We start from the raw sequence: 23,526 nt of genomic DNA on the forward strand, positions 1-23,526 counted from the left end.
TGCTATGCGATATTTTATCACATAGCACTCGTCCGTATTCCTTGCAAGTATGACCCCGGCCTTATGAAGATAATTGCTTGCACCAGATATTTTTAAGGGATTCAAAGCAAAAGGGGTGAATACATATGTACATGAAAAATGTTTATTTATTTAGTTATAAATGTAATGTATTTTTCTCATTTCACCAACTTAGACTATTTAGTGCTAATTCATCACACACAAATCGGATTACAAAAATATTTTAATATTTGCACAAATTGCAATGTAACAAAATAGGTAAAAATCCAAGTGGCATGGTCTAGCAGGCCCAACTATTTCCCAGTCCTATGAATAGAACAGTAGTCGATCAAGTGCACCTCTATTTCATTCATGTCAGAGCTCTGCAGCCACAGGTTCCCGGGATCCAGAGGTCAGAGCAGCAGCAATCAAAAAGTTACTTCCTACACCATTGGATAGGGGATTACTTTCTGACTACTGGGGATGTAACTTAGTGCCCTGAGCAGGCGGGGGCCCACTCGCTGTCGGGGACACCGGCACACTATGGGGGCCCGGTGCTAGTGCCACGAGTTTGCCCCTCTTTGCTGCTTGCTCAGGGCCCCGATACTTGCAAAATTTACCTTTCTCTGTTCCTGCATTGCAGCATCTTAGGCGTATTCTGACTGTGACGTTTCAGGTAAGAGGGAGAGAAGGCGTCACTTCTGTGCTCCCTTTGCCTAAACAGTCACAGTGCAGAGAGACGGAAGATACCGATGCTGAGGAGTCCGGAGTAGTGGCCGGAGACGAGAGGTAGTATTTCCTTTTTTTTTTATATTTGAAGCATTATATGGGGCCCATTAAATATGGAGCATTATATAAGGCCCTTCATATACTGGAGCATCATGTGGGGCCCATTTTATACTGGAGCATCATATGGGGCCCATCATATGCTGGAGCATCATATGGGGCTCATTATGTATGGAGCATTATATGAGACTCATTATATATGGAGAGTTATATGGGGCCCATACTGTATGGAGCATTATGTGGGGCCCATTATATACTATATGGAGCATTATATGGGGAACATTATGTATAGAGCAATATATGGGGCTCATTGTGTATGGAGCTCACTGTGTAAGGAGCAATATATGAGGCTCATTGTGTATGGAGCAATATATGGAACTCATTATGTATGGGGCATTAGATGTGGCCTGTTATGTATGGAGCCTGATATGGGACTCATTATGTTTGGAGTAAAATATGGAGTCCATTATTCTTTATGGATCAATATATGGGGTCCATTTTTCTGTATGGAGCAATATATGGGGTCCATTATTTTATATTTAGCAATGTATTGGGTCAATTATTCTGTATGGATCACTATATGGGGCTCATTATACTGTTTGGATCATTATATGGGGCTCATTATACTATATAGCACATTATATGGGGTCCATTATTATTCCAGTAAGTGAAATCTTTGGCATTGTTCTATGTTTACATTTCTCTACTATATCTGTGCATCATGAATTGTGGTTTGTGTCAAAGGGCTCGGGGCTCATGAAAACCTGAAACCAGCCCTGATCTAACCGTTCCATTTTTTTATTACCTTTTTATTGGAGTAAAGCTTCACTTAATAATCTCATAGAGTATTCAAGCTGCACAGTTCTATTTGTGCTTGCCTGAACTGATGATGATTTATGATCAGTACAGAGCCGTAAGGAAATCAATACTACCTAAAGTAAGCTTATTACAAAACTTATTGCATTTTACAACAGGCAATGAACAATTAGACACCTCAACACCAAATAGGTTAAAGTTATATGGTCTATACACTAGAGTGTTAAGTGTTTGTGTCTTTATTTCTTACAGAAGCTATGTCAAGAGATGCCAAGTGTCATCTTCAAGATAGTGAATGCCAAAGTCTCAGGAGTAACTATTAATCCTATATAATGTCTACTAAAATGTAAATAAATATATACAGTATATCAGAAAAGTAAGTACACCCCTCATTTAAATATTTTATCTTTTCTTGGGACAGCACTGAGGATATGACACTGATACAATGTAAAGTAGTCAGTGTACAGCTTGTAAATTTGGTGGGCCCTCTAGATAACCCAATACACACCCATTAATGTCTAAACCGCTGGCAGCAAAAGTGAGTTATGCAAGCTGTATACTGACTACTTTACATTGTGTCAAAGTGTCATATCTTCAGTGTCATCCCAGGAAAAGATATACTAAAATATTTTAAAAAATGTGTGGGGTGTACTCACTTTTGGAATATACTGAATACAGTATATATATATGCACTGCTCAAAAAATAAAGGGAACACTTAAACAACAGAATATAACTCCAAGTGGATCAAACTTCTGTGAAATCAAACTGTCCGCTTAGGAAGTAACACTGATTGCCAATCAATTTCACATGCTGTTGTGCAAATGGAATAGACAACAGATGGAAATTATTGGCAATTATCAAGGCCCCCTCAATAAAGGAGTGGTTCTGCAGGTGGGGACCACATAACACATCTCAGTACCAATGCTTTCTGGCTGATGTTTTGGTCACTTTTGAATGTTGGTTGTGCTTTCACACTAGTGGTAGCATTAGACAGACTCTACAACCCACACAAGTAGCTCAGGTAGTGCAGCTCATCCAGGATGGCACATCAATGCGAGCTGTGGCAAGAAGGTTTGCTGTGTCTGTCAGCGTAGTGTCCAGAGGCTGGAGGCACTGCCAGGAGACAGGACAGTACACCAGGAGACGTGGAGGGGGACATAGGAGGGCAACAACCCAGCAAAATGACCACTACCTCAGCCTTTGTGCAAATCAATGGAGTCCCGCTCCTATTGAAATCCATATATCTAGACAGAGGAATAATCTATACAGTATGTGCTGTGCAAATTCAGGCACATGGACCCATAGAAAATACATATTACCTGGAAAATGTTCCCAGCAAATAGAATGTCAAATGACAGGCCGAACTCCCGGACCCCGACGTGCATTTCGCACCGCAAGTGCTTCTTCCTTATCTGTCTAGATACATGGATTTCATTAGGAGCGGGACTCCATTGAATTTATAAGGTCGAATTGGCAGTGGGAGTTAACAGATTGTTGCACAAATAGCCATTTTTGGTATGGTATCTGCATGAATGTGGCACTTTATTATATATTTATATGCACCTTGTTTGGGAGCATTTTTCAACACTGGATTATAAAAATGTATTTTTCCTAAAAAAAAGCAGTAAGTGCATTAAATTAGATTGAAGTGGGTTGCTTTTCATGCTATACTCATTCAGAGTGGAATTTTTTCCTATATATATATGCACTTTGTTTTGGTTTATTTTCCAGTGTTGGTTTTCATTAGAGTGCCCTACCTTTTAAATGAATATAGTGAATGCACTGAATTATACTTATGCAAACTGTTTTTTATGTCAAAGCTCTTATTAAGAGATAGGGGTGTATATATATGGGTCCATATATTTTTATGACCATAATTTGTTTGCCTGAATAATATTAATTTTTTAAGTTCTTCGAATTGGTCTGAACTCTGTTTTCTCTTTGTCTGGTTTGAGGCACCAATATTTATTTTATTTTATTACAGTGTATTTCAATAAAAATATTATTGTCATGTCTTTTTGAGTGGACACTTCTTGATCACTTGGGTGGCCTAGCAGTCACATGATCAATATGTTTGAACATGTCTCTGAAGCAATAAATTTTGTTATTTTTTTCTGAAAATAAGAAATGGTCAAAATTAAAGAAAAAAATAACAGTGCTTTCAGACCTCAAATAATGCAAAGAAAATTTAAACAGTTCTTCTTTGTTTGTTTGATAGCTTGTGGCTAATCATCCTCTTGATTACATTCCAGAGGTTTTCAATGGAGTTCAGGTCTGGAGAATGGGCTGCCCCTGGCAGGGTGTTGATGTGGTGGTCTCTTAATTTTTGCCACAGCTATATACAGTATATATACATATATATACTGCTCAAAGAAATAAATGGAAAACAAATAGCCTGTTGCAAATGGAATAGTGTTCACTTTATTTATTTGAGCAGTATATACAGTACAGACCAAAAGTTTGGACACACCTTCTCATTCAAAGAGTTTTCTTTATTTTCATGACTATGAAAATTGTAGATTCACTCTGAAGGCATCAAATCTATGAATTAACACGTGGAATTATATAATTAACAAAAAAAGTGTGAAACAACTGAAAATATGTCTTATATTCTAGGTTCTTCAAAGTAGCCACCTTTTGCTTTGATTACTGCTTTGCACACTCTTGGCATTCTCTTGATGAACTTCAAGAGGTAGTCACCGGAAATGGTCTTCCAACAGTCTTGAAGGAGTTCCCAGAGATGCTTAGCACTTGTTGGCCCTTTTGCCTTCACTCTGCGATCCAGCTCACCCCAAACCATCTCGATTGGGTTCAGGTCTGGTGACTGTGGAGGCCAGGACATATGGTGTAGCACCCCATCACTCTCCTTCTTGGTCAAATAGCCCTTACACAGCCTGGAGGTGTTTGGGGTCATTGTCCTGTTGAAAAATAAATGATGGTCCAACTAAATGCAAACCGGATGGTATAGCATGCCGCTGCAAGATGCTGTGGTAGCCATGCTGAATCAGAATGCCTTCAATTTTGAATAAATCCCCAACATTGTCACCAGCAAAGCACCCCCACACCATCACACCTCCTCCTCCATGCTTCACGGTGGGAACCAGGCATGTAGAGTCCATCCGTTCACCTTTTCTGCATCACACAAAGACACGGTGGTTGGAATCAAAGATCTCAAATTTGGACTCATCAGACCAAAGCACAGTTTTCCACTGATCTAATGTCCATTCCTTTTGTTCTTTAGCCCAAACAAGTCTCTTCTGCTTGTTGCCTGTCCTTAGCAGTGGTTTCCTAGCAGCTATTTTACCATGAAGGCCTGCTGCACAAAGTCTCCTCTTAACAGTTGTTGTAGAGATGTGTCTGCTGCTAGAACTCTGTGTGGCATTGACCTGGTCTCTAATCTGAGCTGCTGTTAACCTGCAATTTCTGAGGCTGGTGACTCGGATGAACTTATCCTCCACAGCAGAGGTGACTCTTGGTCTTCCTTTCCTGGGGCGGTCCTCATGTGAGCCAGTTTCTTTGTAGCGCTTGATGGTTTTTGCCACTGCACTTGGGGACACTTTCAAAGATTTCCCAATTTTTCCGACTGCCTGACCTTCATTTCTTAAAATAATGATGGCCACTCGTTTTTCTTTACTTAGCTGCTTTTTTCTTGCCATAATACAAATTCTAACAGTCTATTCAGTAGGACTACCAGCTGTGTATCCACCAGACTTCCGCACAACACAACTGATGGTCCCAACCCCATTTATAAGGCAAGAAATTCCACTTATTAAACCTGATAGGGCACACCTGTGAAGTGAAAACCATCTCCGGTGACTACCTCTTGAAGCTCATCAAGAGAATGCCAAGAATGTGCAAAGCAGTAATCAAAGCAAAAGGTGGCTACTTTGAAGGACCTAGAATATAAGACATATTTTCAGTTGTTTCACACTTTTTTGTTAATTATATAATTCCACATGTGTTAATTCATAGTTTTGATGCCTTCAGAGTGAATCTACAATTTTCATAGTCACGAAAATAAAGAAATCTCTTTGAATGAGAAGGTGTGTCCAAACTTTTGGTCTCTACTGTATATATAGCAATGTAAATAAACTGAAGGCTTTATTCTAAAGCTGTATCTCATTTTGTCATCTTTAGGATCTGATGAATGAATTTGGGATTACTGGTGTGCCACATACTTTCCTCTTCAAAAACGGTGTTATGGTATGTGAATATATTAACAAGTGCATTGTATAGTATTAACCCCTTTCTGACATTACATGTACTATCCCATCCATGAGGCCTGGGACTTACTGCCGATGGATGGGATAATACGTCATGTGGGATGTGGGATTAGCCGCGCTCACGGGGGGAGCGCGGTTGATTGCGGCCAGGTGTCAGCTGATTCTCACAGCTAACACCCGGCACTAAGTGTCAGTAGCGATCACGGACCGCTCCGGCACTTTAATACCCGGAACACTGCGATCAAACATGATCGCAGCGTTCTGGAGCCGGCAGAGGGGATGACAGCCCCTCTGCCTTTGGATCTTAGACCCGTGTCATGACGCGGGGTCCCGATCGCTGCCATGGAGAGCCGATGTCGTCATGACGATATCCGGGTCTCCAGACCTGAGAGACTTCCTGTCATGCGCAGTGCATGTCAGGAAGTCTCTCAGGTTAGTACATAGAAGCTGCAGCGCCGACAGCTTCTATACCATGCAGATCTGCATGCTATAGAAGCGATCAGCCTGCACAAAATGAGTGTCCTATAGTGGGACAAAGTGTTAAAGTAAGAATTAAATAAAAAAAATTTAAATAATTGTAAAAATGTTGAAAAAATAATAAAAAATAATAAAAAAACAATATTTATTCCATCAATAAATAAATATTTAAATTAAAAAAAATCTAAACAATAAAAGTTCACATGTTTAGTATCCCCCCGTCCGTAGCGACCCAACCTATAAAACTGTCCCACTAGTTAACCCCTTTAGTGAACATCATTAAAAAAAGGCAAAAAAAACAATGCGTTATCATCATACCGACGAACAAAAAGTGGAATAAAAGACGGATATAAATAAACATGGTACCAATGAAAACATCATCTTGTCCTACAAAAACAAGCCACAAAACAGCTCGAGCACCGGAAAAAATAAAAAAGTTATAGCTCTCAGAATAAAGGGACGAAAAGATAAATATTTTTTATATAAAATAGTTTTTATTGTATAAAAGTGCCAAAACATAAAAAAATAAATGAGGTATCGTTGTCATCATACTGACCCGAAGAATAAAGCTGCTTTATCAATTTTACCACACACGGAATGATACAAATGCCCCCCCAAAAAAAGAAATTCATGAATTTCTGGTTTTTGTTCATTCTGCCTCCCAAAAATCTGAATAAAAAGCAATCAAAAAATATCATGTGCCCGAAAATGGGACCAATAAAAACGTCAACTTGTCCCACAAAAAAACAAGACCTCACATGACTCTGTGGGACAAAATATGGAAAAAATTATAGCTCTCTTAATGTGGTGATGCAAAGACTATTTTTTGCAATAAAAGCATTTTTTAGTGTGTGACAGCAGCCAAACATAAAAAAAACTAGAAAAACCCACTATAAATAGTAAATCAAACCCTCCTTTATCACCCCCTTAGTTAGGGAAAAATAATAAAATAAAAATATACATTTATTTCCATTTTCCCATTAGGGTTAGGGTTAGGGCTAAAGTTAGGGTTAGGGCTAAAGTTACGGTTAGGGTTGGGGCTAAAGTTAGGGTTAGGGTTGGGGTTAAAGTTAGGATTACGGTTACAGTTGGGATTAGGGTTAGGGTTGGAATTAGGGTTAGGGTTGGGATTAGGGTTAGAGGTGTGTTAGGGTTAGGTTTGTGGTTAGGGTTATGGTTAGGGTTGGGATTAGGGTTAGGGATGTGTTGGTGTTAGGGTTGGAGTTAGAATTTAGGGGTTTCCACTGTTTAGGCACACCAGGGGCTCTCCAAACGCGACATGGCGTTTGATCTCAATTCCAGCCAATTTTGCATTGAAAAGTCAAACGGTGCCCCTTCCCTTCCGAGCTCTGCTGTGCACCAAAACAGTGGGTCACCCCCACATATAGGGTATCAGCATACTCAGAACAAATTGCACAAAAACTTTTGGGGTCCAATTTCTCCTGTTACCCTTGGGAAAATAAAAATTTGGGATAAATATATCATTTTTGTGAAAAAAAATGATTTTTTATTTTTACGCTCTACATTATAAACTTCTGTGAAGCACTTGGGGGATCAAAGTGCTCACCACACATCTAGATAAGTTCTTTAGGGGGTTTACTTTCCAAAATGGTGTCACTTGTGGGGGATTTCCACTATTTAGGCACATCAGGTGCTCTCCAAACGCGACATGGCATCCGATCTCCATTCCAGGCAATTTTGCATTGAAAGTCAAACTTCGCTCCTTCCCTTCCAAGCTCTGCCATGCACACAAACAGTGGTTTACCTGCATATATGGGGTATCAGTGTACTCAGGACAAATTGTACAACAAGTTTGGGTCAAATTTCTCCTGCTACCCTTGGTAAAATAAAACAAATTCGATCTGAAGTAAATTTTTTGTGAAAAAAAGTTAAATGTTCATTTTTTTTTAAACATTCCAAAAGTTCCTGTGAAGCACCTGAAGGGTTAATAAACTTCTTTACTGTGATGTTGAGCACCTTCAGGGGTGCAGTTTTTAGAATGGTGTCACTTTTGGGTATTTTCAATCATATAGACCCCTCAAAGTGACTTCAAATGTGATATGGTCCCTAAAAAAAATGGTGCTGTAAAAATGAGAAATCGCTGGTAACTTTTAACCCTTATAACTTCCAAACAAAAGAAAAATTTTGGTTCCAAAATTGTGCTGATGTAAAGTAGACATCTGGAAATGTTACTTATTAATTATTTTATGTGACATATCTCTGTGATTTAAGGGCATTAAAATTCACAGTTGGAAAATTGCGAAATTTTCGCCAAATTTTAATTTTTTTCACAAATAAATGCAAGTCATATCAAAGAAATTTTACAACTATCATGAAGTACAATATGTTACAAGAATACATTGTAAGAATCACCAGGATTCATGTAAGCGTTCAAGAGTTATTACCTCATAAAGGGACAGTGGTCAGAATTGTAAAAATTTGCCTGGTCATTAACATGCAAACCACCCTTGGGGGTAAAGGGGTTAAAGAAATTCTGTCACTGGGATCAACCCTCCTAATCTGTCAATATAGACTCACACATCATAAGAATCTGAATAAAATGATACTTTGATATCTTCAATCTGATATCTTACTCCAGGAAAATCCCCGTTTTGCTTAGTATGTAAATGGATTTTAAGATCTATGGGCCGGACACAGAAACTGCCTCCTGAGCTTATTTTAAATGAAAAGGGGTCGTTACTAGTGTTATAGACATGTAGATTAGGAGAGCAGACTGTCATGCATTACATGTCTCACGTTAACACCTGCCTTTGAGAGACAATATCATATATTCCCTTCTCTCATAAAGCAGAGCTCCATTCAAGTGAATAGGGTTATCTGCAGTTCCTTGCACAGCCAGGGGCATCACTGGGTAGGGAATAACAGGGTAGGGCAGCAGCACTCAATGAACCCCTTCAATTTAAGGATCAGAGGGGTCCCGCACTGCCTCTAACCTAACTGCCATCAAACAGTGATTGTATAACCACTACTTTATACGGGATACTACCATTTTAAGAGAGCACCTTTATCAACTTCAATTAGAAGAATGGTGCAGTTCTCAACACACAATTGTGCTCATATCAAAGCCCGTACAAGTGCCCATTGTTATCTACAATTCCAGATTGTAAGGCCCATGCAATAATTCCATTGTGTATGATTAGGACATGAGCAAAGATCTATCAGTGTCCACACAAACATGTCTGTTCCAGTTTCTCTTCATTTATTCAGGTTCTTTGTGTAAGGGCTCACATTCACTTGCAAGAGACTCGCACGATTCTCGTGCGAGTCTCTCTCATGAAAAGCTGGCATTGCCACCAGCACTTGGACCGGAGTGTGCGGCTACATGTATTTCTATGTAGCCGCATACTCCAGTTCGAGTGGTGGCGGCAGTGCCAGCTTTTCATGTGAGAGACTCGCACGAGAGTGTCTCTCAAGTGAGTATGAGCCCTTAAATGAAACATTATTATGGTAAAATGAAATTATATTTTTGAACACTGTAACTATTTCCATTGATTGTCTATTAATTTGTATTGCAGTGCTATGAAGTAATTGGGGCCAACAAAGACTTACTGCTGAAATATCTAATGGAGATAAAAAACTAGACCTGGCCAGGTTTCATCAGCTACAAAACCATTAACTTTACCTACCTGACTTTGCTATGTTTACGGAAGCCAAAATAAATATTAATATTGAAAAGGATGTTTCTATTTTATCTCTATTTGAAATAATGGCTTTAATTTGACACGTCCACAGGGAAAGCACTACATTATGTGGTGCAGTGACCGCTGTGACAGCTAGGGGGCGCTGTATGGGTCATGCACACTGGCATATCCATTGTGGTAATGGAGATAGGATGGTAAATGACCGTTATGTATCCCAGGGTGAGTGGCCCTGGGATGGAAGCTTGAACGTGTGTTAATCAGTAGAGGTACTGCTGATGTTTCTGTTACAGTGTATTAGGGAGAGCTTCCAGGTGGCTGGTGAGACGGGTGGAACCAGTCACCTACAAACCCACCCAGGGGCGTGTGTCTAAAATGCCCATAGTAAGCCTTTATATGTGTGTATGGATGGGTGTCTGATATAGGACCTGCAATGAGGTCATAACCATGTGATACGGTGGGCGTGGCTACGGACCATATAAGGTGACCAGGGTAGGTCACATGAGAGAGTGCCTGGATCTGATTGGTCCGTGTGGAAGGTCCCGGAAGGCCGACGTGCTAGAAGGTGTGCTGCCTTCCTGAAGCTCACATGCGGAGGCCGCTGACCGGGTGAGGCCTGTGTAGTTTGGCCTGTGTGTGTGGGACAGTCCCCAGGAGGGAATGGACGTCCTGAATAAGAAGCAACCAAGAGGTTACCCCAGATAGGGGGAAATAACTTTGTGGCTATAGAGCCTGATTGCTGGACATTGCACAGCCTGTGTGACCACAGGGCTGAGAGAGCGGAGCTCTATCATGAACTTTCTGTTGCTGGATATAAGCCTGTTGCAGTATATGGTTTATGCGGATTAATAAACTGCATGGACTGTTTTTGTTGAAAAACCGTGCCGAACCTGGTTAATCGGCTGCCAAGCGAGTGTCTCCTACATGAATAACAAGCGCTACCTTACAATTAATATAAGTCTGCATAGGAGGAGAAAACAAGAACATAATACCAGCATTAGAGGAGTTTGCAGTAACATGGAACACCTTGTTTACTGTCAGCTTGTAAAAGAATGGTTTACACAGCTATATGGATATGGGACTGGAATAAATGCAAAGGTGGAAAACAGATGCTTCAGGACTATTCATACCTGCTATGAGAAGTAGAGATGTGCGAACTTGTTCGGGAAACATTTGCCAATCTCAAATTCAGCAGGAACGTAGCAAATTCGGAATTGTGTTCAGATTCCTGAGCATTTTCCTCAAAATCAGCAAAATTCGGTCAAAGTTCGATAAATGATCGAGTTTCCACTATTGCTTTTGTTAGGACTTTGGCTAGGATAGTGGTGCTGTATGATGAGCGGGGGGGATGTGTTTCATGAGGGGAGGAGTTACAGAGAGGTCAGGGGAAAGGCAAAGTGTAATTCTTTTTTTTAATTAACTTAATATGTGGAGATTACAGCAGCCAATCAGGGCTCAGAAATAATCCACAAAGTCCAGACACAAGGGCTTCTTTCATTTGCTGCCAAAATCACATGTCCCTCTCCATATAAAAAGAAGGCATGTAGCTTTGGTGCCATTTTGTGACTGTATCAGCATAGTGAGGTTGCTGCTGCAAGTAGTCAGATAGCAAGCTAGGCGGTTTATTCTCAGCCAGTTCAGATAGATAGGGTGCTGTGTCAAATTGATCTTCTGGAAATATAAATCCTTTGTGCTAATTCTGTGGTTCAGCCACCAGTCCACATTTCAGCATCTAAATCCTTTGTGCAAATTGTATGCTCCATCCACCAGTCCACATTTCAGAATATCAATCCTTTGTGCTAAATGTGTGGCCTCGCCACCAGTCCACATTTCAGTATATAAATCCTTTGTGCTAATTGTGTGGTCCATCCACCAGTCCACATTTCAGCATGTAAATCCTTTGTGCAAATTGTGTGCTCCAGCCACCAGTCCACATTTCAGCATATAAATCCTTTGTGCTAAATGTGTGGCCTCGCCACCAGTCCACATTTCAGTATATAAATCCTTTGTGCTAATTGTGTGGTCCATCCACCAGTCCACATTTCAGCATGTAAATCCTTTGTGCAAATTGTGTGCTCCAGCCACCAGTCCACATTTCAGCATATAAATCCTTTGTGCTAATTGTGTGGTCCATCCACCAGTCTACATTTCAGCACAGGGGCAGACATACCACCGGTGCAACTGCACCGGGGCCCAGAGGTGGAGGGGACCCCCTGCAGGCAGCAGCATACTGCCCATAGCGACCATTGAGTCAAGATTATGGGCGGGAGTGAGAGGGGCCCAGTGTCATGCAGCATCGGGCCCTTCTCACTCCCTCCCATAATCAAGAGTATACCCAGAGGCGGGGAGAGAGCAGCTCACACCGTGCACTTAGTGCAGGAGATCAAAAAGGTGGTGTGTCATGCAGGGAGAGACGCTGGCCAATGAACGCTTTTCTCATCAGACTGAAGAGAGCACTCACTGGCTGCCATTTCTGTCCTCCTGCAGGAGGCATAGCAGTGGTGAGTATTCACATCACCTGTAGTCAGGGGCCCGTCTGGACTCCGCACACTGAGGACAACAGTGGAGGAAGAGCAGGACGTACTGTCTTCTGCTCCCTTCACTGTTCCATTCCCGGCAGCATCTCAGAGAAAAGGTCAGGGGAGGAGGCTCACTGCATGAGACAGCACAGCCACATGAGGGGCTAATATTAGTCCTCTCTGTTCTGTGTCCCCATCCCCCCACAGTGGGGTCTGCAGCCCTCTCCAGCTGATCTCTGTACTATGTGGCCGACCTCCTCCAGGCCCCATCTGAACATCTGATATCACAGATTAGTATGTGTGTGTACAGTATGTATGTGCTTGTATATATATGTATGTATGTGTGCATCTGTGTATGTACATTATGTATGTATCTATGTGTATGTTTCTGTGTGTGTATCTGTGTATGTATGGTATATTTGTATGTCTGTGTGTTTATGCATGTACAGTATAAGTGTATGTCTTTGTTTGTATGTACAGTGTATGTGTGTGTATCTGTGTGTGTGTGCATTATATTTGATTCTATATACTGTATGGTATATACAGTTGTGGCCAAAAGTATTGACACCCCTGCAATTCTGTCAGATAATACTCAGTTTCTTCCTGAAAATGATTGCAAACAAAAATTCTTTGGTATTATTATCTTCATTTAATTTGTCTTAAATGAAAAAACACAAAAAGAATTGTCCTAAAGCGAAATTGGATATAATTCCACACCAAACATAAAAAAGAGGGTGGACAAAAGTATTGGCACTGTTCGAAAAATCATGTGATGCTTCTCTAATTTGTGTAAATAACAGCACCTGTAACTTACCTGTGGCACCTAACAGGTGTTGGCAATAACTAAATCACACTTGCAGCCAGTTGACATGGATTAAAGTTCACTCAACCTCTGTCCTGTATCTTTGTGTGTACCACATTGAGCATGGAGAAAAGAAAGAAGACCAAAGAACTGTCTGAGGACTTGAGAAACCAAATTGTGAGGAAGCATGAGCAATCTCAAGGCTACAAGTCCATCTCCAAAGACCTGAATGTTCCTGTGTCTACCGTGCACAGTGTCATCAAGAAGTTTAAAGCCCATGGCACTGTGGCTAACCTCCCTAGATTTGGACGGAAAAGAAAAATTGACAAGAGATTTCAATGCAAGATTGTGCGGATGTTGGATAAAGAACCTCGACTAACATCCAAACAAGTTCAAGCTGCCCTGCAGTCCGAGGGTACAACAGTGTCAACCCGTACTATCCATCGGCGTCTGAATGAAAAGGGACTGTATGGTAGGAGACCCAGGAAGACCCCACTTCTAACACCGAGACATAAAAAAGCCAGGCTGGAGTTTGCCAAAACTTACCTGAAAAAGCCTAAAACATTTTGGAAGAATGTTCTCTGGTCAGATGAGACAAAAGTAGAGCTTTTTGGGCAATGGCATCAACATAGAGTTTACAGGAGAAAAAAGAGGCATTCAAAGAAAAAAACACGGTCCCTACAGTTAAACATGGCGGAGGTTCCCTGATGTTTTGGGGTTGCTTTGCTGCCTCTGGCACTGGACTGCTTGACCGTGTGCATGGCATTATGAAGTCTGAAGACTTCCAACAAATTTTGCAGCATAATATAGGGCCCAGTGTGAGAAAGCTGGGTCTCCCTCAGAGGTCATGGGTCTTCCAGCCGGACAATGACCCAAAACACACTTCAAAAAGCACTAGAAAATGGTTTGAGAGAAAGCACTGGAGACTTCTAAGGTGGCCAGCAATGAGTCCAGACCTGTATCCCATAGCACACCTGTGGAGAGATCTAAAAATGGCAGTTTGGAGAAGGCATCCTTCTAATATCAGGGACCTGGAGCAGTTTGCCAAAAAAGAATGGTCTAAAATTCCAGCAGAGCATTGTAAGAAACTCAATGATGGTTACCAGAAGCGGTTGGTCGCAGTTATTTTGGCTAAAGGTTGTGCAACCAAGTATTAGGCTGAGGGTGCCAATACTTTTGTCTGGCCCATTTTCGGAGTTTTGTGTGAAATGATCAATGTTTTGCTTTTTGCTTCATTCTCTTTTGTGTTTTTTAATTTAAGACAAATTAAATGAAGATAATAATACCGAAGAATTTGTGTATGCAATCATTTTCAGGAAGAAACTGAGTATTATCTGACAGAATTGCAGGGGTGTCAATACTTTTGGCCACAACTGTATGTATGTTTATATGCATGCATGTGCAGTATGTTTGTATGTATATGTGTGTACACTATGTGTATACTATGTGTATATAACTGTGTGTATGTACGATATACACTCACTGGCCACTTTATTAGGTACACCATGCTAGTAACGGGTTGGACCCCCTTTTGCCTTCAGAACTGCCTCAATTCTTCGTGGCAGAGATTCAACAAGGTGCTGGAAGCATTCCTCAGAGATTTTGGACCATATTGACATGATGGCATCACACAGTTGGCGCAGATTTGTCGGCTGCACATCCCTGATGCGAATCTCCCGTTCCACCACATCCCAAAGATGCTCTATTGGATTGAGATCTGGTGACTGAGGAGGCCATTTGAGTACAGTGAACTCATTGTCATGTTCAAGAAACCAATCTGAGATGATTCGAGCTTTATGACATGGCGCATTATCCTGCTGAAAGTAGCCATCAGATGTTGGGTACATTGTGGTCATAAAGGGATGGACATGGTCAGCAACAATACTCAGGTAGGCTGTGGCGTTGCAACGATGCTCAATTGGTACCAAGGGGCCCAAAGAGTGCCAAGAAAAAATTCCCCACACCATGACACCACCACCACCAGCCTGAACCGTTGATACAAGGCAGGATGGATCCATGCTTTCATGTTGTTTACGCCAAATTCTGACCCTACCATCCGAATGTCGCAGCAGAAATCGAGACTCATCAGACCAGGCAACGTTTTTCCAATCTTCTACTGTCCAATTTCGATGAGCTTGTGCAAATTGTAGCCTCAGTTTCCTGTTCTTAGCTGAGAGGAGTGGTACCCAGTGTGGTCTTCTGCTGCTGTAGCCCATCTGCCTCAAAGTTCGACGCACTGTGCGTTCAGAGATGCTCTTCTGCCTACCTTGGTTGTAACGGGTGGCAATTTGAGTCACTGTTGCCTTTCTATCAGCTCGAACCAGTCTGCCCATTCTCCTCTGACCTCTGGCATCAACAAGGCATTTCCGGCCACAGAACTGCCGCTCACTGGATTTTTTTTCTTTTTCGGACCATTCTCTGTAAACCCTAGAGATGGTTGTGCGTGAAAATCCCAGTAGATCAGCAGTTTCTGAAATACTCAGACCAGCCCTTCTGGCACCAACAATCATGCCACGTTCAAAGGCACTCAAATCACCTTTCTTCCCCATACTGATGCTCGGTTTGAACTGCAGGAGATTGTCTTGACCATGTCTACATGCCTAAATGCACTGAGTTGCCGCCATGTGATTGGCTGATTAGAAATTAAGTCTTAACACACAGTTGGACAGGTGTACCTAATAAAGTGGCCAGTGAGTGTATGTGTGTATGTATATATGGTATGTGTGTGTGTGTGTATGGTATATGTATTTGTATCTGTGTGTGTATGTATGTACGGTCTGTGTATCTTGATGTATGTACAGTTTATGTGTTTCTGTGTGTATGTACGGTGTATGTATGTACGATATGTGTGTATATGTATGGTACATGTGTGTGTATGAATGTACGGTATATGTATGTACAGTATGTGTACGAGGGGCTGCTGATAAGTCTGGCTTTGTGATCTTTTTTTGTTTCTATGGTAATGAAGGTTACATCACATGAAAGCCTTTTGTGTCTAATATATGTTTTCAAAATTTTGTGTTTATAGCTTATGGCAACAGTGTTCTACGCACGCGGGAAAATAAAATGGCGGAGACTAATGCGATATTCACAGCAAATGAGAGCAAAGGAGTGATAAAATTCTTGTTTCTGCAAGGAAAGTCTCCTTCATATTCTACAGTTAAGAACTGGGTTGCCAAATTTAAAACGGGCTACTTCAGCACTAACGATGAGTAACGTCCTTGACGACCGAGAGTGGTTGTTGTTCCGGAGATCTTCGATGCTGTGCACAACCTCATACTGGAGAATCGGCAAATTTCAGCTAAAGCAATAGCAGATATCATGGGGATTTCCCGTGAACGTGTTTGTGTAATTATCCATGAACATTTGGACATGAAGAAGCTATCTGCAAAGTGGGTCCACAAATGTTTGACAACAGATCAGAAAAGCATACAAATGAAAACTTCCTGGTCCATTTGTCAGCATTTCCAGACTAATAACAACTTCCTGGATCAACTGGTCACTATGGACAAAACCTGAATTTATTTATGACCCTGAAACCAAGGAGTAGTCAAAAGAGTGGAGGTACAGTGGTTCTCCTCATCCGAAGAAGTTCAGGGTGCAAAAATCAGCCACTAAGGTGATGGTATCTGTGTTCTGGGATAAGTAGGGTGTGCTGCTAGTGGACTACCTTCAAAAGAGTTCCACCATCAATGCAAGGTACTACATTGAGCTTCTGGACCAATTGAAGGCAACTCTGAAGGCCAAAAGGCATGGCAAGCTGTCCAAAGGAATCTTGTTCCTGCAAGACAATGCCTCTGCTCACACTGCACAAGCGACCAAGGGAAAACTGGTGGAGCTGGGCTTCCAGCTGGTTGACCACCCACCTTATTCCCCAGATCTAGCTCCCTCCAACTATCATCTGTTTCCAAACCAGAATAAACACCTCAAGGGTATCAAATTTCACACCATTTCTGATGCCATGGCTGTTATGGATGCCTGGTTTGAGGCACAACCAAAATGCTTCTTTTTGGGAAGCTTACAGAACGTGGAATACCGATGTAAGAAGTGTGTTGACATCAATGGAGAGTATGTGGAATAAATGTAACGTTTCACCTTCCTATCTAATTTCTTTCTGGGTAAAGACAAAGACTTATCAGCAATCACTCATATTTACTGTATGTACGATAAATGTATGTGTATCTGTGTGTATGCGCGGTGTATGTATGTATGGGGTATATGCATGTATTTACATGTTGACCAGGTTCACCAAGTGTCTCGTACGTCAGCATCACGGCAGGCCTCCTCACTTCTTGAGTCGACATCCTCCTGATGGGTTGTTCCTCAGATACCACAGGTTCTTCGGTTACAGGAGTTTTTCCGTTCCACTCATATCTCGCACTTCCTCAGATGCTCCTGGAACTGTCTCTGTAAGTTCCTGTAATTCTCCTGAAACATCTGGTTCTGCACAGTCTGATAAAACAGCTCCTTCTGACTGTCGATCAGTCTCTGCAGTGATCGGTGTTCGATCATCAGAACCGAATTGGACTTCATCTGTACTCCTTGGTACAAACTCTGGAGCCACTGGACTTAGTTCACTCTCCTGAGGATAGTACATCCCTCTCATTGCCTGTCCATGAGATACAACAATATGCTCTTCTTCATCGGAACTCTCAAGGTCATTATCCACCTCCGGAGCTTCAGTCTGAGGTAGTCCCGTAGTCGATCTCAATCTATGTCGGTCATTAATGTGTTTTTGTGTTTTTTTGTTTTTTGTTTTTTCTTATTTTTTTTATTTTATTATTTTTGTACAAATTGTTCACTTCTGATTAGATCACCTGTGACAGAGTTTTATATGTGGTTCAGCTGATATTCCACAGCTACTCTGAGTCTAAGAGCACTTGTGCGCGAAACGCGTACAGAAAACTGGAGAATATCCCCATGTGGTGAACTTTGTTGCCGTTACTTGATCACAAGCAGCCATGAATGTATTTTAAATATGATACAATAAAAATCTTGGATTTTAAATTTCTGGAGCTGGACCTTTCTTTCTTTTTTTGGAGTCATTATACGTCCTGGCAGAGACGTGTCCGCGCTCAGAGCTTTTCAATAGTTCTTACGAACCTACAAGAGGTGAGCTGAAATTTATCTTTTTTAGTACAGTCTGATAATACAGCTCCTTCTGACTGTCAATCAGTCTCTGCAGTGATCGGTGTTCGATCATCAGAACCGAATTGGACTTCATCTGTACTCCTTGGTACAAACTCTGGAGCCACTGGACTTAGTTCACTCTCCTGAGGATAGTACATCCCTCTCCTTGCCTGTCCATGAGATACAACAATGTGCTCTTCTTCATCGGAACTCTCAAGGTCATTATCCACCTCCGGAGCTTCAGTCTGAGGTAGCCCCTTAGTCGATCTCAATCTATGTCGGTCTACTTCTGGGGAGACATGTTGTGGTGGTAGATAATCACAGAGTAGTAGTAAATTCCGATGGACTATTCTGGTTTTCTTGTCCCCCATTTCCAATCGGATTTCATACACTGGCCTATCATCGACTTTCCTTCTTACGACCACATGCACCTTGTCTTCCCAGTACGAACAAAGTTTTCCTGGACCACCTTTTTCATGTATGTTCTTGACTAGCACCCAACTTCCCGGTGTTAATTCTGCTCCATAACATTTTCGATCATATTACTCATTACTCTTGCTCTGCCCTTAGGTAGCCACTATGGCTATGTTGTATTCCTCTTTCATCCTTTCCATCCATTTCCGAACGTACTCCAGATACGTTCTGTAAGTCTCTGACACCAGAGTGTCGAACATGATGTCGATAGGAAGAAAGGTGAGTAACCCGTTGCCTCGCTCTTGGTACAGTTATATGCATGTACCACTTATGACAGAGAACTCTTCCAATCTTTCTTCTCGTCAGCTGTTAAAGTGCACAGCATTGACAATAATGTCCGGTTAAAATGTTCCACTCGTCCATTACCCTCTGGGTGATAGGGTGTTGCATGGGATCTCTGAATTCTACAGTGCTTTCCTAATTTGGCAAAGAGCTGTTTCTCAAATTCCCTTCCTTGGTCATGGTGTAATCTCGTAGGGAACCCAAATTTCAAAGCAAAACCATTGAAGATCTTCTCTGCCGCTGTTTGACCAGATTTACTAGTGGTGGCATATGCTTGAGCAAATCGAGTAAAATGGCCCATCACCACCAAGATGTATTCGTAATGTCCCTTGCACGTCTCGAGATGTAAAAAGTCTATTGAGACCATCTCAAATGGATAAATACTCTGGATGTTGCCCATAGGTGGTTGATGTGTTGGTACGTTTTTCTTTCAGACACCCACACTCCCTTGTCACTTACCTTTCAATATCTCTCTGCATGTACGGCCAGAAGAAACGTTCATGGATCAAGTTTGTTGTTCTTTCCACTCCCAGGTGTTCCATATTTTAATGGAGTTCTTTATAGGACAACCTACGGTACACTCTGGGTAGCACCAACTGCTGTTTTTGTCCTCCTTTATGATACAGGATACTATCCTCACTGAGGTAGAGCTTCGTCCATTCTTTAACTAAAACTGATACTACTGGTGACTCATTATCTCTCTCTCGTTTACTTGGAAAACGATTTTGGTCCACATAAGGAAGTACTCTGCCTATTATCTGATCTTCATGTTGTGCTCTATGGATTGTTCCTTTTGGTAGTTGTTGAATGGACAAGTGGTGATCTTGTTCTTTTGCTTTTACAGTGGTTTCTAGCGTCAACGGACAACAAAATGGTGTGTCTCCCTCTCCCTGGTCACGTACCTCTCAATATCTCTCTGCAAGTATGGCCAGAAGAAACATTCCCGGATCAAGTTTTTTTGTTCTTTCCATTCCCAGGTGTCCCATGTTTTCATGGAGTTCTTTGAAGGCCAACCTACAGTACACTCTGGGTAGCACCAACTGCTGTTTGTGTCCTCCTTTATGATACAGGATACCATCTTCCTCTCGATGAGCTTGTACTGTGTGCGTAGTCCTCTGAGCATTCTTGCATGAACTCCTCAGGCTCTAGTAGCATTCTCGGTAATCCGTCAGCATCTGCATTGTATTTCCCTGGCCTGTACTTAATACTGAAATTAAAGTCAGTTAGTTCAGCTATCCATCCCTGACTCGTTTCATTCAGGTTGGCTTTCGTGAGAACATAGGTCAAGGGGTTATTGTCTATGTAAACCTCAAACTCTTTGCTGTAATAGAGATAATCACTAAATCGTTCACAGATAGCACATTTCAATGCCAGGAATCCAATTTTCCAGAATCTAGATGTAATTTCTCTCGGCGTTTGTCAATGTTCTGGAACCATAACTGATGACTCTCAATTTCCCATCTTGATGCTGATACAGGGCAGCTCCCAGTCCAACTTGAGACGCATCACAATGAAGAACAAATGGTAAGTTGAAATCAGGACATCCCAATATGGGTGGCTTTACCAGATAATCCACTTTTTGTTCCAACACCTTCTGGTGGTCTGATGTCCAGACAATGGGCTGCTGGGATGAAATGGCTTTGTTTCTTTTAAGTCCGGTCCTGCCCGCGTTCTGCCATCCTCCCAAGAGGAGATATAGTGGAGCGGCAATCCTAGAGAAGTTTCGAATATAAGTACGATAGTAGGAGGGGAATCCTATGATCTGCTTCACCTCCCAGACAGTAAAAGGCCGCTTATCTTTTAAGGCCAGTACCGGAGCGATTTCTGCTGGGTCCATGGTATATCCTTCTCCAGACATAATTTTCTCTAGAAATCGGACTTGCCTTTTGAACAGTTCACACTTCTTTGGGGTCAACTTAACTCCGTGTTGTTGATACCTCTGAAGTACGGTCTTCACATGTTCAACATGCTCTTGGAAGGTTTTGCTGTGTACCACATTGTCGTCCAAGTATGGCTGACAGATATAGTCCCTCTAGCCTTCTAAACATGTCTCCATGTTCCTCTGGAATTCTGCTGGAGCTGAACTGAGCCAAAATGGTATGCGGATCCACTCATATAATCCCCATGGTGTGATGAATGCTGTCAAGGGTCTACTGGACTCCTCCACAAACCCTTGGTGATATGCCTTACCCTGATCGAGAACAGAGAACCATGTACTTCCTGATAGGCTATCCAGCATATCTTTGATCTTTGGTATTGGGTGTCGATCAGGTACTGACTTTCGGTTTAGTTCCCGGTAATCACTGCAGAGTCTCAACGTACCGTCCTTCTTCCTAACACAGATAATAGGAGAGGAATAAGATGACTTTGACTTTTGGACCCATCCTCTGTTAATTAGATCTTGTAAATATTCTTTCGCTTCATTTAACCAAAGAAGTATAGGAGTACAAACAACCTATTGTATATACAAGTGGATGTGGACAAAAAGACTCTATAAAACCAAAAGGGACCACATATCCAATTATACCGACACTATTGTAATAAATATAATCAATATATTTTATTGAGGACACCAAATAGGACACATTAAAACCTCAATACAAAACAATACATAATTAAAAAAGCAAAGGGGGGCAGGTCAGTACACCCAATAAAATGAAAGTATAATAATCTGATCTTATGGTATAATTTATCCAGAGATATATCTCCACCCCATTAATCAGTGAATATTAAAAACACATAGGTAGGAAAATATATAGAGAGTAAAGTGCAGTGCATATATATATATATAGCAATTATTACCCAATAAAGTGCTTTGAATAAGTAATTGACCTCATAATCTAAATGGAGATAAATAGAAAATTCCAAATACTAACCAGGATTCATCATGTGTGTGCCGTCACCGCCACCCCTCACTCCAACGCGCGTTTCACACGTTGCTTCGTCAGTGTGTGGAGCAACCCAATTGAGCATCTCTGGAGAGACCTGAAAATGGCTGTCCACCAACGTTCACCATGCAACCTGATGGAACTGGAGAGGATCTGCAAGGAAGAATGGCAGAGGATCCCCAAATCCAGATGTGAAAAACTTGTTGCGTAATTTCCAAGAAGACTCATGGCTGTACTGACCCAAAAGAGTTCTTCTACTCAATACTGAGCAAAGGGTCTGAATACTTATGACCATGTGATATTTCAGTTTTTCTTTTTTAATGCATTTGCAAAAATTTCTACATTTCTGTTTTTTTCAGTCAAGATGGGGTGCAGAGTGTAAATTAATGAGAAAAAAAAATGAACTTTTTTGAATTTATCAAATAGTTGCAATGAAATGAAGAGTGCAAAATGTAAAGAGGTCTGAATACTTTACATACCCACTGTAATATGGTATAATATATACATGGTCGGGCTCTGCCGGTTCCAGCAGTAATCACATAACCATGAGGATGCTCTTTGCACACTTGCTGTCACGTGCCAACTAGAGTGTCAGCCACATCTGTAGTGTTCTTTTCACTGACATAGCCGTCGCTAGTTGTCATTTGCCTGCAAATCTAACTGCGCTGGAACCAGCAGAACCGAATGCTAACAGAGATATATATTTATTACATACACACAGTATATACACTGTGCTGAAAGGCGGCCTAGTGGGTCTCACCAATCACCGGATGCCCCATCAACTGCATCGGCTGCTTCTTCCTCCTCCATCGCCATGGCAAGTGTTCTCACATAGGTCTCCGGCTGCAGAACCTCCAATATTTACCAGCTAGAATCGCTGTGAGTGAGAGACCATCAGCTGTTATGGAAGTGGCCATGCCTGCTATTGTTGAATGATCTCAGACACCTAGCACACCACATCTTTTTCAATCCACCAAAACGTCTCTGCCTGCACCTCACTCACAGTCCGGCAGTTAGTCGTGTACACCCTACTCCACCCTCTCTCAGCACAGCAGCCAGCCCTTGGACCCACAGTTGTGGTCATGTAAATGATTTTTTCCTCCTAAACATGCCAAAGATAAGAGCTTGAACTTCACCATCTGCAATCTGTTGGCCACGGAAATGCTGCCTTTCCTGAGTCATCTACCGGGACATCAGGCTTGTCCATGGATGAGTACGAGGTGAACGCTATCGTGGGGTGTAAGGTGGTACATGGCAAAAGGTATTACCTAGTGGACTGGAAGGGTCATAGGATAGGACCTGGGAACCTGTGGAGAATATTCATGCTCCTCTGCTCATTGCGACTTTTGAGCGTAGTGAGGGGGCCCTAGGAGGGGGGGTAATGTTGGCATCAGGTTTCTCCCTCTGCTCAGGAGGAATCCCGAGCCTTATCTTCTGCGGTCTCTCATTCAGTCTCAGCCGCAGAGGAGCCT

The 23,526-nt window shown here is 41.8% G+C and overlaps 1 protein-coding gene across 2 annotated transcripts in view; it reads left to right on the plus strand.

Moving 5' to 3' along the window:
• Nucleotides 1–9,999, plus strand: part of LOC141055751 (thioredoxin-like) — a 29,173-nt gene extending 19,174 nt beyond the window's left edge. Inside the window, exons 3-5 of one of the 2 annotated variants that reach the window (XM_073552444.1) lie at nt 1,852–1,911; nt 5,738–5,803; nt 9,837–9,999. In XM_073552444.1, the coding sequence (XP_073408545.1) occupies nt 1,852–1,911; nt 5,738–5,803; nt 9,837–9,902 (192 nt within the window). In that variant the 3' untranslated portion in view covers nt 9,903–9,999. The remainder of the gene's footprint in view (nt 1–1,851; nt 1,912–5,737; nt 5,804–9,836) is intronic. The other variant, XM_073552445.1, reaches the window with a different exon arrangement.
• Nucleotides 10,000–23,526: the final 13,527 nt, after the last annotated feature.

The sequence above is a fragment of the Dendrobates tinctorius genome, unplaced genomic scaffold (assembly GCF_039654945.1).
Source record: "Dendrobates tinctorius isolate UK_male_01 unplaced genomic scaffold, ASM3965494v1 ptg000191l, whole genome shotgun sequence".
Classification (NCBI taxonomy): domain Eukaryota; kingdom Metazoa; phylum Chordata; class Amphibia; order Anura; family Dendrobatidae; genus Dendrobates; species Dendrobates tinctorius.